Genomic DNA, 15543 nt, shown 5'->3' with positions numbered 1-15543 from the left:
CCCCTTGGTTAAGGAGCTGCATGGGTAAGCCAAGTAGAGGGTGAGTTATTTACCTCCTATAATCCTCAATTTCTTCATGGTAATGTGGGACTAGTAATAATTTCTTCCTCATAGGACAGTTAATATATTGATAAAGATCAGCCATTAAAATCATCTTAGGGAGAATAAGTCATGTATGTAAGTACTTTTGATGTTTCCACTTAATCAATGAACTTCCTCTGCTCCCATGTCTTTGACTGTCATCTCCTGTTTTTCCACTGTTATCATATTTATATACTTTGTCTCCCTAAATATTGTGTTCATTCCTTTCTGCTTACTTTCTATCAAGTTTTAGACTCATGTGCTTCAAATAAAGGTCCTTTTCCACCCTAATTAATGAAGCTTTCTAGAATGAAATTTGATCATTTGATCTCTCCAAGTTCTTCTGCATGCTGGACTTCTCTTTCTTTCTTTCTTTCCTTTTTTCTTTAATGTAGAGACAGTCTGAATATGTTTCGGTAGGACTGGCCTGGCATGGGTGAGTTACACTTGAGAGGTCACGTTCTATCCGTTGTTCATTATACTGGAAAGGCTTTCTATATTCCTGCACATTTCTGAGCTTTTATACACAAAATTCATCTTGGTCATCTGTTTGGAAAATCTGAGTTATAGAAGCCTGAATGTGTATATTTGCATGTGGGGTATTTTTCTTTCTCTTTTTATCTTCCTTCCTTCCTTCCTTCCTTCCTTCCTTCCTTCCTTCCTTCCTTCCTTCCTTCCCCTCCTTTCTCTCTCTCCCTTCCTTCCCAAAATGCCTTCAAATATATTTTCATAATACTGATCACATTTTATTGTGACAAGGGAATAAATTGTCTTAAAAATGCTTTCTTTCAACTTCTACTCATGATATTTTAAAGGTTTGCCTTGGTTAACTTAGGCTGGGTTGACAATTCTTAATACAGTTCTCTCTCCCTGGAGAACATTGCCATCCCTGAGTGTAGTGATGTTAGAATTGCTGAATAGAATCTTTGAGGGAACCAGGCAGTGAGAAACAGTAAGTCTTATAATGGAGATTATCACCAGGCACTGGAGAAACTTGACAGCAAATCTTTGTGATGGAACACATACTGGTAAGAATACCCCAAACACAAAAGCTACATTGTCTTTACCTCATGTCCCCCTTTTAGAATAAAGGCTTGACAATTTAAAATAAAGGAACCAATCATTTGCTCAAAATAGCAAGTACTGGGCTTGACAAACTATTTTAAACAGGTTCTTCTATTTATACTTACTAAAACCACCCTTTGGTTCTTTATTTAATTCTTTCTTTAAGGTACGGGGAGACTCACTCCCAACATGTTTCAGCTAGTGTGTGTGTGTGTGTGTGTGTGTGTGTGTGTGTGTGTGTGTGTGTGTGTGTGTGTGTGTTGGTTTGTGGTATTTGTAAGAGAGAAATCTTCCTTGTGTAGCCTAGATTGTCCTTGAACTTTTAAGCCTCCTGCCTCAGCTGCTCCAGTGTTGGAATGAGAGGTATGCATACATCACCACACCCAGTCCCAGCTAGATTTGACAAATAGCTTAGATTCCTCCATCTTGAGTTGTTGTAAATCCAACTTGTCTAGTGATAAATGTGTCAGCAGATGGAATACGTGAGCCAACTGTAACAGTGTATTGCTTTTAAAAAAGTCAATAGTTGGTTTTCTGGGATCTAAGACTGCTGAGCTTTGCAGCCCTGAGTTAAGGAAGTGACAATTTCTTGTTCAAGGAAGTAGTTAACATACTGTAGCCCTGTATCAAAGAACTTGGTTGAGAAAGGAGGACTGGTGCCTAGCATCCTTCTACGGCAGGCAGACATACTTTCTTCTGACTATAAGACAGAAGCATGATCAGAGGATCACTTCTCGTGTGTATCACATGATGAACGCTGCTCTCTGAACAGGTTGTTATATATCCATGTTGGTCTTTACTGCAATATGGAGTCTACACAATAACATGTGTTATCATACTTAAGAACTCGAGCCTGCCGACTCCAGGTGAACTGGCTAACTAACCCAGACTTGAATTTTCACAATAGGAATTTTGCAGTGTTTGGCAGCTCTCTATGTGAGAAGTGCTTGGATGTCATTAGTGCAGAGAAGGAAGACACAGACAGAGGTAGCCTGTGAAGTAACAGACGAACCAGCTTTGGATCATGTGGAGGCGTTTAATGACATTTTCTTTTTTTATATATATAATTTTTTATTAATTTATTCTTGTTACATCTCAATGGTTATCCCACCCCTGTATCCTCCCATTCTTCCCTCACTCCCATTTTCCCCTTATTCCCCTCCTCTATGACTGTTCCTGAGGGGGATTTCCTCCCCTTGTATATGCTCATAGGGTATCAAGTCTCTTCTTGGTAACCTGCTGTCCTTCCTCTGAGTGCCTTAATGACATTTTCTTGTCTTCATGCTGTTAGTGTGTGCAGGCTAATGTATGCCAGGGAGTTGTATGAAGTCACAAAGCTGTAGTTGTTGATGGAGTAGCATTACTGTGCATCATGCTGATGAGACATGGAATTAGGTATATTGTAAACAATACTAGTTAGTGCCTTGGATTTGCATCCTTATGCAATTATGCATTTTCTGAAGAAGAGCAGTTCTCTGATTGGAGTTCTGTTCTTCAGTCACTCAAAAAACTGGGTAGCCTACATCATGGTAATAGGACCAATGAAACTCGACTAAAGTGAAAAGCAAGTGATGGCAAATCATGTGTATCTGCAGGTCAGGCACCCAACTTCAGAACACAGACCAGGAAAAGCACCAGTAAGTGAGCGCCTTAGTTTTGCATGCTGCCAAACTTAGGGCCATTGGGACCACCCCAGTCAGTACAAGGGTCTTTGAGGGAGCTTCGTTGAATATTACTTATACCTTCCTCAAAGGGCTGAACATGTCTTGAAATTAATAAAACCCTCATTTTTCTTACTCAGTGCCTGATTTAATCCAAAGTTCTTTTTTTCTCCCTCATCTACACCCAAGCACACTATTGAATGTGTTTTACTTCAAAGAACAGAGAAGCAACACAAAATGTTTATTTTTAATCAGGAAACCACATGAACAAGTTCCATGGTGGCTACATGTGGATCAGATACTATCTTAGCACATGGCGCTATGACTTCTATCATTTTATAGTACTGCAGTTCTTTTGTTCTAAAGCCACTGCGTATACGTACATTTCTGTGCAGGTATACATGGCCCTGGGCATGCAAAGAGGACAGTGGAAGATGTCACCACTCTATCAATATTCATCTTATTTCCTTGACACATGCTCTACCATTGGAATTTGGCTGGAACCCAGCAATCTCCAGAAATCCTCCTGATTTTTTACCATGCCCCATGGGTTAGGGCTAGGATTAAGGTTAGGATTAGGGCTAAGGTTAGAGTTAGGGTTAGGATATAACCTTACCTGCTGAGCTAGGCATTCAGACCTACTGCTCTTCTTTTAAATAAAACCAAAAGAATGTCTAGGTGATAGCTTGCCATGCATTTTAGCTGGTCACTGCTGCTGGAGGTTGAGGAACCTCAGAACTACCAGGTGTAGTCTTCTGGAAAGGATCCAATCAGTGTTTTTTACTCATTCTTTACTGAGTCAGAGAGTTTCCATTTACCAAAGCAATTTTTCAATGGCCGGGGGCGCTTTTCTCCTTTAGCAAATATAGAAAGAATATCTTTCTATTTGGAGAAAAAAAATCGATTCGTAAGAATTTCTTAGATAATTTCATCATTCCTGAGTCTATTCGAAAGGCCATAGGTATTTAGAAATGAACTAAATAATGTTTTCCCCTTAGACAATAATTCCCCCAGGCTTCTGGGCTCAGTTAAAATCAAAACAGAAAATGGTTTCTTCCAAGGTGAGAGGTATTAACTAGAGAGAACAATATTTGTGAGTTATGCCTTAGGCCTGTGGAAGGAAGGGGAAAAAAATAGTCTTAGCAACATTTTGGCCTTTATTTGTCTTGTAATATCTTATCATTTATTTCTCTGGAGGTTTTTTTTTTTTCCATATTCTCTTTGTTGAATTCAGGATGCTATTATTTTCTTCCCTGGAAAGAACAAAGAGAAGGTCCTCCAGGTTTCTGCGTTGCTTTCCTGTGCCTGGAACAAAATTCTGTGGTTAGGACCGGAAGAGCCATGGGATGCACCAAGGAAGACGGGTGTCTGCTCTATCACGGAGATGATTCTACCCACCACTGGCAAGTTTGTGGGAGGAAGTTTCTTGTAGATGCAATTTGTGTCGATATGTGGCTAAGCTTCGAGACTTAGTGTCCTGTGAGGCAGCTTCAGAGAACAGAAGGGCTCTGTTTGCATGGGTTGCGTGGTCCTGAGGCTCTGCAGACAATGTCTGCTCTATGGAGAGTTTGAGGAATGGCTGCAGATGATCGTTCCTACATCACAAGAGCTGACTTATTTCTTACAAGTGTATTTTATATTCCGGAAACAGATTTCTTTCTTCCTCTTAGGTCAATGAAGACTGACCTTATATACTTAAACGGTTTTCCTAGGATGCAGAGTGGGTGAAAGAAATTGTTTTAATTTAGCTCCCTAGATTCTGTACTTGTTTTAAATTTCTTTGTTTCTATTAGATTAGCAGTCACTGCCTTTTTTCTTTGAGAGAGAGAGAGAGAGAGAGAGAGAGAGAGAGAGAGAGAGAGAGAGAGAGGGAGAGAGAGTGTTAGGTAGATATATTTTAGAAATTAGGGCCCCAAACCTCTTCCTTCTTACCTTTTCTTAACATTTCAACACAACATTAAGTTACATGGCATGTTAATTTGTAGGATTGTGTTAACCATCCTTCTACTTAAGCTGGTTTTGAAAAGATATGACCGGCATGGCACAGAAAGGACACATGCTCTGGTAAGTCCCTTCCCTTGCCAGAGGGTGAATCCTGCTGGGCAGGACCATGGATGGTGGTAGATGACACACCAAAAGGAGCGAAAAAAGGAAACAACTGTCTTTTATAAATAGCCACAGCACTGTTGATCGCTCTGTGCCAGCGAAGCTAACGAAACCTGACTTTCCTGACAATTATGACTTCATCTGTGATGTATTCAGTGAGGTCTCTTTCTGACTCACAAGCTAACACACAGTGCTAAAATATCTCCTGAATGTAATTAAGACCCCCCCCCCAAGTTCTATTCTTTGGTAAATATTAAGATTGTGTTTCATAAAGTTTATTTTAACTTTGTTTTCATAGTCTAAAATTACTATTTTCTTATCTCTAGTTTTTAACAAGTGTCACAAAAGTTGACGTCACGTCAGATATTTCATCACAATTACAACCCAAGTTCAGTTTTTAAGGGACAAAATGGTCTTAGTTTTATGATCACAGACACATAGAACCTTATAATGTCACACTTTTATCCTAAATAGCATTTCATATAGTGCTATAACTATTCATAATGCGTCTCGCCCTATGCCAAAATTGATTAAAATTTCAATACTTTACTGGTCAGGGACTTTGAGTCACAGACGGAAGGGGCCCAGCTGAGATTCATAGTCAGTTTGTAACAATCAAATCTTGCCACTTTTAGCAAGCTTTGTACTGAATGTCACAAGTCAAAGGAAAAATGTTATTAATTTTTTCTCCCTAACTGTTGTTTGTGACTGACCTTTTCCACCTTTATTTTCTGAGATGGAAAAAGTAACTTTTAATTTAAGTGGCCATACTGATAGACTGGCTTACTTTAAGATTAAACAATGTACGATCAGAACTATTCCAGAGGAGCTGGATTTTTTGTCAGCATCCAAATCATACTGTAGTTTGTGAGAGCTGGGTGGTTTTATGGACTTCTGTGATAATTGCTGACTGGGGCCTGCTGTGTCCTGGGGACTGTATACAAAATAAGCACAGCCTATGTAATGTGACTAACTAAGGAACATATATTCCTACTCCCTGGGCTTCCTGTAAAGAAAACAATGCACATTTACAAGAAAATTTCAGACAATCTCTGTTAAAGAGCGCCTTTATAATAAGTTCTGAATTATTTGCCATCTTTACTCTCCCACCCTTTCAAATAAACATAAAAGACAATTATTTATTCAAGTATTCAAATTTTCTGTAGTTATAAAATTTCCATATTTAAAACCCTCAGCATCAAGAACCAATCATCATTAAGGTTTCTCCTCCCTGTGAAATCAAAACTAGTTGTAAATAACTTTTTTTTTTTTTCCCTATAAAAAATACCTGTCAGGTCCAAGAGTTCTAGTACTTGATTTAGAGGAAGAACTGAAGCATAGTTTTTAGGATATTTATTACTTTTTCCAGTTGTTGTTTTTTTTTGTTGTTGTTTTTTTTTTTTTTTTGGAAAAAGAAATCACTGTACCTGATCTACCTGGCTAGGAAGACATTTCCTTACGAGCCTCCTCGGGTGTAATGAAGTTAATGGAACATGGCTTTAGATGTGGGATGGATGTGGGGTCTGGGGAGATGACAGAGTCAGCTACTAGAAGCCAGGTTTAAAAAGCCAGGTGTAATGGCATAGGCTTGAGACAGGAGGCTCCTGGGCCTTAGTTTACCAGTCTAAGCAAATTGGCAAGTTCCCGGCCCATGGGGGAACTCTTTCAAGAGAACCCAGGTGGCAGTGCTTGAGGAACAACTGCCAAGGTTGTTGTCTTAGTTACTTTGCTGTGGTTGTGATAATACACGATGACCAAGACAGCTTATAAAAGAAAGGATTTAATTTGTGGGTCGCAGTTCCAGAGGACCTGGAGTTCATGACCACCATGCCCAGGAGCATGGCTGCAGGCAGGCAGTAAGGCAGGACACTGTAACAGTGTCTGGGAGTTGACATCTTCATCCCCAAGCAGGAAGCAGAGAAAGAACTAGCTGGGAATGACTGGGCTTTGGGAACCTAGAAGTTGGCTCCAGTGGAATCCCTCCTCCAACATGGTTCTAACACCAGTGTAACAAGCATTAAAATGTATGAGCCTATGGGAGCTGTTCTCATTCAAACCACAGTTCTTCTGTGATCCTTACATGTCTCTATATGTACACACACACACACACACACACACACACGTAGTTTGCATCATCAGTAAGTATGGAATCTATGAAGTTGGTCTCAAGAGAGACCTGCTTATGAGTCATGCTACATGGAAACAAACCCCGAGCTCCCTGACACGTGGATGCAACGGGGCTGCTGTGGCCAGCAGCTGCCTCTGACTCCTGTAACTCTCACGTCTTTTTTTCTGCTCTTCACCCCAGGTTCAAACATGTCTTCTGGACGTACTGGTTTTTATCCAATGAATTAAATAGAGGCCAAGTTTCTAGGGAAGAAAAATAGAATGAGACGATAGTTTTGTGAGATTTGAAATATGTTATATATTAGTGTTTTTAAAAGTACTAAAGTACTACTTCATTTTTTTGATACTTATTCAAGAAAAAAATTCATATGTAGAAAATCACCAAAAAGAGAGACATTTGTCATGTTGCAGCCTCTCATGAGCATGCTAACTGACTTATTAGACAAAATAATATAGAGATTTTTTCTTTACCTTTTATATATAAATTTGAAGCAATTGACCTTTAAGTAAAGAATGTAGATTCTTTTCCTTCCGAATGTAAAAAATGGAGTTTCTTGTTTCCTTGAAATAACTGATGGAAAGGTGTTGAGAACACAGTGTAAGGTCAAATGAGGCTTTCTTTGTGACCACTCAGGGCTAGTTCAAATTTGGGGGAATGGGTTTATAATGTACGCATAATTGTTTTGTTTTGTTTTGTTTTTGACACAAGATCCTGCTTGCTATGTAACGCAGGCTGGCTTGGAGCACAACACCCTACTGCCTCAGCCTCGTAGGTGCTAGGATTACAGAGCTACTATGCTCCACTTCTAACCTGTGGCTTTATACATCTTTGTCTAGAAACAGATTTCCTGCTAAAGTGGCTTATCGGTGCATTTAGAAAGACTCATCACATTGTGAGACTTACATATGTCTAAGGTACTCTCACCAGAGAGGCAGACTGATTTGGTATCAGCCATGTAAATTCTCAAGCACGTCTGCAAAGGCAGGAGAAGCTTGTTTGAAGCATACACATCAAATATCTCCTGAGGACACTTTAAAAAGTGTCTGGTTTTTCAACAGCATTTTACTTACAGTGGATCTAATGGCTGGCTCTAAAACTTATCCATGTGCAACTTAAGTTCTGCTATTCTGATGGTGTTTCTAAGTGCAGAACTCTCTGGGTAGTGCAGAGGAAGTATTGGGGAGAGGGACCAACATGTTAACAGACACGTGAGATGTCAAACACTGGACTGATGTCTCACTTAAAATTCTCGTGAAATCGACACTTATTATTTTATAGGAAATAGAGAGAAAACAAGGTTTATTAACTTGCTCAGGGATTCAAGGCTGGTGTGCTTTGGAGGTGGAATTCATGGGTCAACCATGGTCTACTGTCTAAAGTCTCTATGAAATAATTCTTGTCCCTTGTTAACCAGACTCAACCCAGCACTTTTTTCCCTCTGCCATGTGTGGCTAGTTTTATTTTTATGTGTATTTGAAACTGTGATTCTGTAGTTTTAGCTCTTATGGCAGACTTTATTCTTGTACCTTTACAGGAAAATGTAGAAGGCACTTCCTGTTGGGATTTCATCACTGAGAGAGATCCTAGTGTCTGCTCTCACATGAACACACAGAACTCTAGCCTGTGCGTTTAGCACATGCACAGGCTTTTTTTTGTGGTGCCACTCATTGCTAGGTGACATCCTAACTGTGAGGAAATGCAAAGACAAGCTTAACTCTTTCAATGCCACTTTGGATTAGGCTTAAGTAACTTCCAAGATAGATTACATCTTGACTTAAGATACCTGTTTCTTCTCTGACCCCGCATTTCTCATCTCTATATATCTATAGTGTGTTTGCAAATGTGTTTGTTCAAATGCTTGCTTGTTTGTATGAAGGCCCAAGGTTGATGTCCAGAATGTTCCTGGACTACTCTCCACTTTATTTATCAAGGCAAGTTCTCTCAATGGCAGGTTCTTTCGGAGTTGTTTGAGAAGGCTAGTCTAGTTATCTTGCTCAAGGCATCCCAGTCTCTACCTCCCAGTGCTAGAATTGCAGACACTGGACCATAGGTCCAAATTCCAGTCCGTACAAGCACGGTTAAGCTGTTAAGCTATCTCTCCAGCCCTGTATCTGTCTTTTTCTAAAACTCACGTTGCAACTTTGTATATTAAGTAATTTCTTTCAAAACTAGAAGGCATAGAAAGGAGAAGATCCATCCAACTCCATGGCCACATGCCTTGCTTGCTCTCGTTTCTTAAGGATCTGAGAAAAGAACGTCAGTAGAGTGCCCGTGAAGTTTCTTTTGTAGCCTGTATCATTTTAATGTGCTGCACTCCGGGCCATTCTGGGAGGTCCTGCTGCAGAGTTCCTGGGCGTAGAGCTCCTGCACCAGATGAGCTTCCAAGTGGGTAGAGTTCGCTTCACCTGCTAGGTGGTGCCTCTTGCACTGCCACGTTCTTTTAGTCACTGACCTTTGTTTTATGGTAGAGCTTCAGAGCTCAGCTAGTTAGAGTTTCCTTCTGAGTAATAGGAGGATGCTAATGGCACACCATTGTACCATGCTCTTAGGAAGGGTAAATAATTTAGACACATCATTTTGGATTAGGAGTGTTCCCGACACCTTAGATTTTAATTTGTAACTTTAATTTATTTACCCCTTTGGGTGCTGGGTAGCTGTTCACTCGTATTCTTGTGTGACATAACCAGAGGACAGCTGTCCTGGGGGGCTCTAGTGCATTCTATAAACACTTGGCTGTATTCCACACAGGTAAGAAGCTGAAAGCATGGGGTATTTGTGCTTTAAAAAAAAAAAAAATCGACGTTATTGTGACACGTTCTCTTACCTACAACTTGATTGTGTCTGTTCGATTTCCACCAAGGAAAGAATCACGGCAGGGCTTAAAACAAAGAATAGAATGTGGCTTTCATTGTGCTTCAGGAAACCAATTTTAGCAACGTAGATTTTAGGTTTGTAAACCACCAGGACTTTAAACCTCTGGGGATTGCTGTATAGAATTTCACACTGTGGGTGTCAGAACCCAGTGCTCCATTCTTGGTTCACAATGAGACTACATTTACTCTTGGCTTCATAGGCTGTAATTTCTAGGTTAGTGTATGGGTTTCTGTGATACAGGTGGGAGAAGAGCCTGAAGGTTGACTTGTCAGGTTTTCTGTTTCCTAGTTCAACCTAACGCATCCAAATGTGACACGGAGCTGTGTGTGTCTAAGAATGTGGTGGTGTTAGAAGTTGCCATTTAACTTATTAGTCAAGTTTGTGTTTTCATTTACTGCTTTGAGGTAAAAATATTTTTAATTGTGGTTTTACCACATGGACTTGCTTCTACCGAAAATTAAGTAAAACAGGACCAATTGTTTGAAGGGGGTTAGGCCTCTAAGCCACTCCTCCCTCCCCCATTTTAAGAAATGTAACAGCTAAAAAAAAAAAAAAAAAAAAAAAAAAAAAGAAATGTAACAGCAATTCTTGTGTGACATAATAAAGACCTTTTTTGAAAATAGGGAGAGTACTTTAGGCATCTTTGTGTTCATTCTTTTTTTTCTGTCTCCTCCAACTCTTAAAGTCAACCCAGATAGGGAATTAGCATAGCATGGTGAGACAGACTTTGACTGAAGAATAGTACTCTCTCCAACACCTGACTTTCAAACCGTGTGGGTTATTTCACTTTCATGAATCATGATTTCAAGAAGTGTAGTGAAGAAAAAAAAAAAAACACCTTTTCTGATCTGAATGGATAAAAGGAAGGGCTGGGGGATAGCTGGGTGAAGACAGCAAAGGGACCTGGTAAGGGCAGGCAGAGTTAGGAGAGTGTCTGCTCTGTCCTGTGGCCCTGCAGTGGGCTCTGCCTCATCTTGTAGGGACCACCAGGGGCAGTGGAATGTTAGCTTTTAAAAGTTTTGCCATCTTGCATTAATAATTAAAAAACAATTAAATTTTCTCAAGAAAGCAACATGTGAGTGACTTCTCATAGGCATACATTGCTATAAAACGTGGAAAAAAAAAAACAGATAAGAGAAAGTTATTTGTAAATTAGCAGGTTTTGTTGTTGTTGGTGGTGGTGGTGGTAGTTTTAAAAACAGCTATATTGTAGTTCTAAAATGGCTGTCCCTGCCATTTTGTGCTGCAGTGTTCAATCCTGGATGTTTGAGACAGATAAGAAACCAATACCGAGCCACCTGTCCTCCCTATTGGCAACCGCGGTTCAGGCATTGATCACCTTTACTTGACACCCCCCGCCCCCCACTTGCTGCCCTCTAGCTGAAGCTTTTCTTTTTTGCTCTTTGCTTCGACATGTGGTGTTACTTCTAATTGTGACAGAATGCATGTGCCATCCAGGCTGCTCCGTGGCCCCAGTGCAGTGGCCTGAGGTCCTTGACCCCTTTGCTCTACAGGAGGCCTTCTGCAAGTTTGCCACTTGACTCTAACTCCCTCCTGTCTTCCCGTGTGCTTCCTTGCAGAACTCCAAGATGGGAGGCAAGCTGAGCAAGAAGAAGAAGGGCTACAATGTGAACGACGAGAAAGCCAAGGACAAAGACAAGAAGGCTGAAGGCGCGGGCACCGAGGAGGAGGGGACCCAAAAGGAGAGCGAGCCCCAGGCAGCCGCCGACGGCGCCACCGAGGTCAAGGAGAGCGCGGAGGAGAAGCCCAAGGACGCGGCGGACGGCGAGGCCAAGGCGGAGGAGAAGGAGGGCGACAAGGCTGCGGCCAAGGAGGAGGCGCCCAAGGCCGAGCCCGAGAAGAGCGAGGGCGCCGCGGAGGAGCAGCCCGAGCCCGCGCCGGCGCCCGAGCAGGAGGCGGCCGCGCCCGGGCCCGCTGCGGGCGGCGAGGCCCCCAAGGCCGGCGACGCGGGCACAGAGAGCACGGGAGAGGGCGCGGCCAAGGAGGAGGGCGAGGCCAAAAAGACTGAGGCTCCCGCCGCCGCCGCTGCTCCCGCTGCCGCCGCCGCCGGCCCGGAGACGAAAAGCGACGCGGCCCCGGCGGCTTCAGACTCTAAACCTAGCAGCAGCGCGGAGCCCGCGCCCTCGTCCAAGGAGACGCCCGCGGCCTCGGAGGCGCCCAGTTCCACAGCCAAGGCCCCCGCGCCCGCCGCGCCCGCCGCGGAGCCCCAGGCCGAGGCGCCTGGCGGCGCCAGCTCCGAGCAAAGCGTGGCCGTCAAAGAGTAACCGGGACAGCCTAGCCAGAACCGACGCCACTTGCAAACGACCTGTCTCACGCTCTCTCTGTCTCTCACTCTTTGTCCTCTCTCTGTCTCTCTATCCTATACTAACTTGTTTCAAATTGGAAGTAAGGATATGTATTGCCCAAGGGATTTAAAAAAAAGATAGAAAGAAAGAAAGAAAGAAAAGAAAAGAGGATGTGTCCCATCAGGGGAGGGAGGGGGCGGGGAGAATCCAAATAGTATTTTTGTGGGGAAATATCTAATATACCTTCAGTCAACTTGACCAGTCAGTCCTGGATTTTAGAGATCATTGTCTGAAAGTACATCATCTGTAACTGAACCGCTGTCCCGTATACTCCATCCTTAAAACCCCAGCATCTCTCCCGTGATGCAGTTGGGGAGGGAAGCGTTTGAGTCTGCCCACAGGGCCAGTGCCAAGGCAATCAGATCTTTATGAAAGCAGTATTTTCTGTGGTTCCTTTTTAATTTACAGCCTTTTCTTATTTTGATATTTTTTTTTTAACGTTGTGGATGAATGCCAACTTTCAGACGGAGCCCACTTAGCTTGTCCACATGTATCTCGATGCCAACCCTCCATTCTTCCTCTCCACATATTTTTGGGAGTAACAAACATTCTCTCATCATACTTAGCCTACCTAGATTTCTCATGACGAGTTAATGCATGTCCGTGGTTGGGTGCACCTGTAGTTCTGTTTATTGGTCAGTGGAAATGAAAAAAAAAAAAAAAAAGTCTGCCTTCGTTGCAGTTCCAGTTTTCTTCCATCTGTGTCACAGACACCAACACACCACCCATTGGAAAAATGGAAAATAAAAAAAATAAAAAATAAAAATAAAAAAATGTACAATGGATGCATTGAAATTATATGTAATTGTATAAATGGTGCAACAGTAATAAAGTTAAACAATTAAAAAGTAGTAAAGACTCTTGGCTTTCCTTTCCCCTCCCTTCCTAGAGTGGTTGTTTTTTCTTTCCTGAGTGTAACTGAATGAAGGTGTAAAGCAGGGTCCTCAAGTGGTCTTGACCATTGTCTTTAAAAACAAACAAAATAAAACACACCAAACAGTGACATCCCTGTCACGTCCCATATGGTTAGTGGGGGAGGGGGGAATGTTATATGGATTTACATCCAACATATACATGTAATCACCAATACTTTAAAAGAGCGGATATTTTGAATGAAACGTAAGGACAATCAAAGGCTGTATCTTGAAGGCTGGATCTTACAGAAACATCCTGTGTGTAGGTTGTGGATCTGTGGACCAGCATCTGTACCTGCCCCTCCTTTAGGTAAACTGATAACAGAGCCAGGCAGGAGTCCAGAATGCCATGATTAGGTAGTTGCACTCTCTTCTGCTGCTTGTGGCTTCCACCTTCTCCAGACCTCCCTTGCTCTCCCTTTGAGGGAACATAAACCTTGTGATCTCACAGACAAGAACTCTCTGATAGCTGAAATATGTAGATGTTTGTGCACATGCCCAGGGAGGAATGTATGGCACAGGCAGATGTGCTAACATGACACTCCTTGATGACTCTTTATTGGATTAGTGACCATCTGGGTGTTCGTGGTCCCCTTACGTCACACAGGGAGAAGGGGCTGGGGAAAGGCAGCTTTAACTGCAGAGTGTAAGAAAAGCAGTGATTGTCTCTTGAATCTCTGAGAGTAACTTGGGAGTGTTCCAGTCCTATACTGGAAACCGAAGAAGAAGAAGAAGAAGAAGAAGAAGAAGAAGAAGAAGAAGGAGGAGGAGGAGGAGGAGGAGGAGGAGGAGGAGGAGGAGGAGGAGGAGGAGGAGGAGGAGGAGGAGGAGGAGAAAAGAAAAGGAAACCTAGCCACTGCAAAGGTTCCTCAGACCCAGATCAGAGAAATGCCCAGAAAAGTAGTTACCAGGTTTATCTTTGAGAATGTCCCTTAGATTTTCCTGTAGAATTTGGGAAGCATGGCCCTGTGAGTCTGAGTCAGCCTGGTTCTATTCCAGTGCGCCACACAGAGAGGATAGAGATGCTCTCCAGACAGTCTCCAAGTATGAAGACTCAGTCCCACGCCTGGAGAATCAGAAATGGCAGAGTTGGACCAGTTTGTGTACTTTTCAAGTTCAAGCCAAGCTCATGATCATGTCTAGCTCTTGGGGTTCTTGTTCCTACAGAAAATGACTTTGAACTCTTAATGCATAATAGCAGAGCACACATGAACTATGTAAAAACATTAGCCATCAGACAACTGTTTTATGTAAGAGAAACAGCAGGGAGTGTCCAGAGCATTAATCAGTTGTCCTAAAATATGAAACAAATCATGTGGGCATGGGGTTCATGTGTTAGGGAGGTGACAAATTTGACAAACCAGAAGACATTTATAGAATTACAGATTATCTTTAAAATTAAAAAGACGTTTTGAAAAAGAAGTTTATTGTGGATGGCAAAGTACCTATGAAATGACATTTATGTATTGCAATGAAACATGTCTGGTGGAATAGGTTATAGATTTCCTTTCTCCTTTCACCATTTTAATTAAAATGTTCACAGGATTTTGGGTGAGAACAACCAACGTGGGCTCTCTGGGTAACATTTACCAGTCAAAGTTGTTGGGTGAGATAAGTGAAATAAGGAGACACACTCCAACTCACGTGTTGAAAGCTGTGGTGCAAGAGAATTAAAATCTGAGCTACATCTAGTCACTTATTTCCTAACTGTTTTGTATTTTAACAAAGAAGGAAATGTGGTCACCACAGCACAAAAGATATACTTTTAATGTGAATAAAGTATATGACTTTTAACTTTATCATCATTTAGAGACCTCTTTCAATGTAGTTTAAAACTGTTATATTCAGCAGAAAACCCAGAACGTGGGAATGCCTGGCTCAACCAGATAGGGAAGGGTGTTGGGTACTCACATAAATTTGTTGGGTGCTGATGTATATCTTACGGAGGTGGAGGGTGGGGAGCGGGGAGCAATGGGGAGGAGAGAATGAATAGGAACGAAAATGCATGTTTCCATGGTTGCTGGTTTATCCTGTCTCTGGAGGTCCTACTCTGTGTAGCTGATGCTACCTCTGAATGTTGGATATAGATGCAAACTGACAAGAGCTGGGCTGTGCCATGCAACCTGGGATGGTCCAATGTGACCTTCAGCCTAGCAAAGGTCACCCATAGGCAACTTCCAGCCATTGAAGAATAAGAAAAAGAGGCAAGAGCACCCTCTATTCTTCTTGGGGCCCTCTTCTGCTTACTGGAGTCAAGACTCAGGCTGGGTGGACTCTAAGGATGTGACTAGCAAATACTATCTGCCATGACCTAGACATTCTCTGGTTGCCCGTGCCCAAGTTCTTCA

The 15543-nt window shown here is 42.1% G+C and overlaps 1 protein-coding gene across 1 annotated transcript in view; it reads left to right on the top strand.

Annotated features, from left to right (window-relative positions):
* Basp1 (brain abundant membrane attached signal protein 1) overlaps nt 1-13137 on the top strand; it is a 49828-nt gene extending 36691 nt beyond the window's left edge. The window contains exon 2 of the mRNA XM_051150999.1: nt 11496-13137. Within this exon, the coding sequence (XP_051006956.1) occupies nt 11505-12200 (696 nt within the window). The 5' untranslated portion in view covers nt 11496-11504 and the 3' untranslated portion in view covers nt 12201-13137. The remainder of the gene's footprint in view (nt 1-11495) is intronic.
* Nucleotides 13138-15543: the final 2406 nt, after the last annotated feature.

The sequence above is a fragment of the Acomys russatus genome, chromosome 9, assembly GCF_903995435.1.
Source record: "Acomys russatus chromosome 9, mAcoRus1.1, whole genome shotgun sequence".
NCBI classification, from domain to species: domain Eukaryota; kingdom Metazoa; phylum Chordata; class Mammalia; order Rodentia; family Muridae; genus Acomys; species Acomys russatus.
This window is presented reverse-complemented; position numbering and strand designations above follow the sequence as displayed.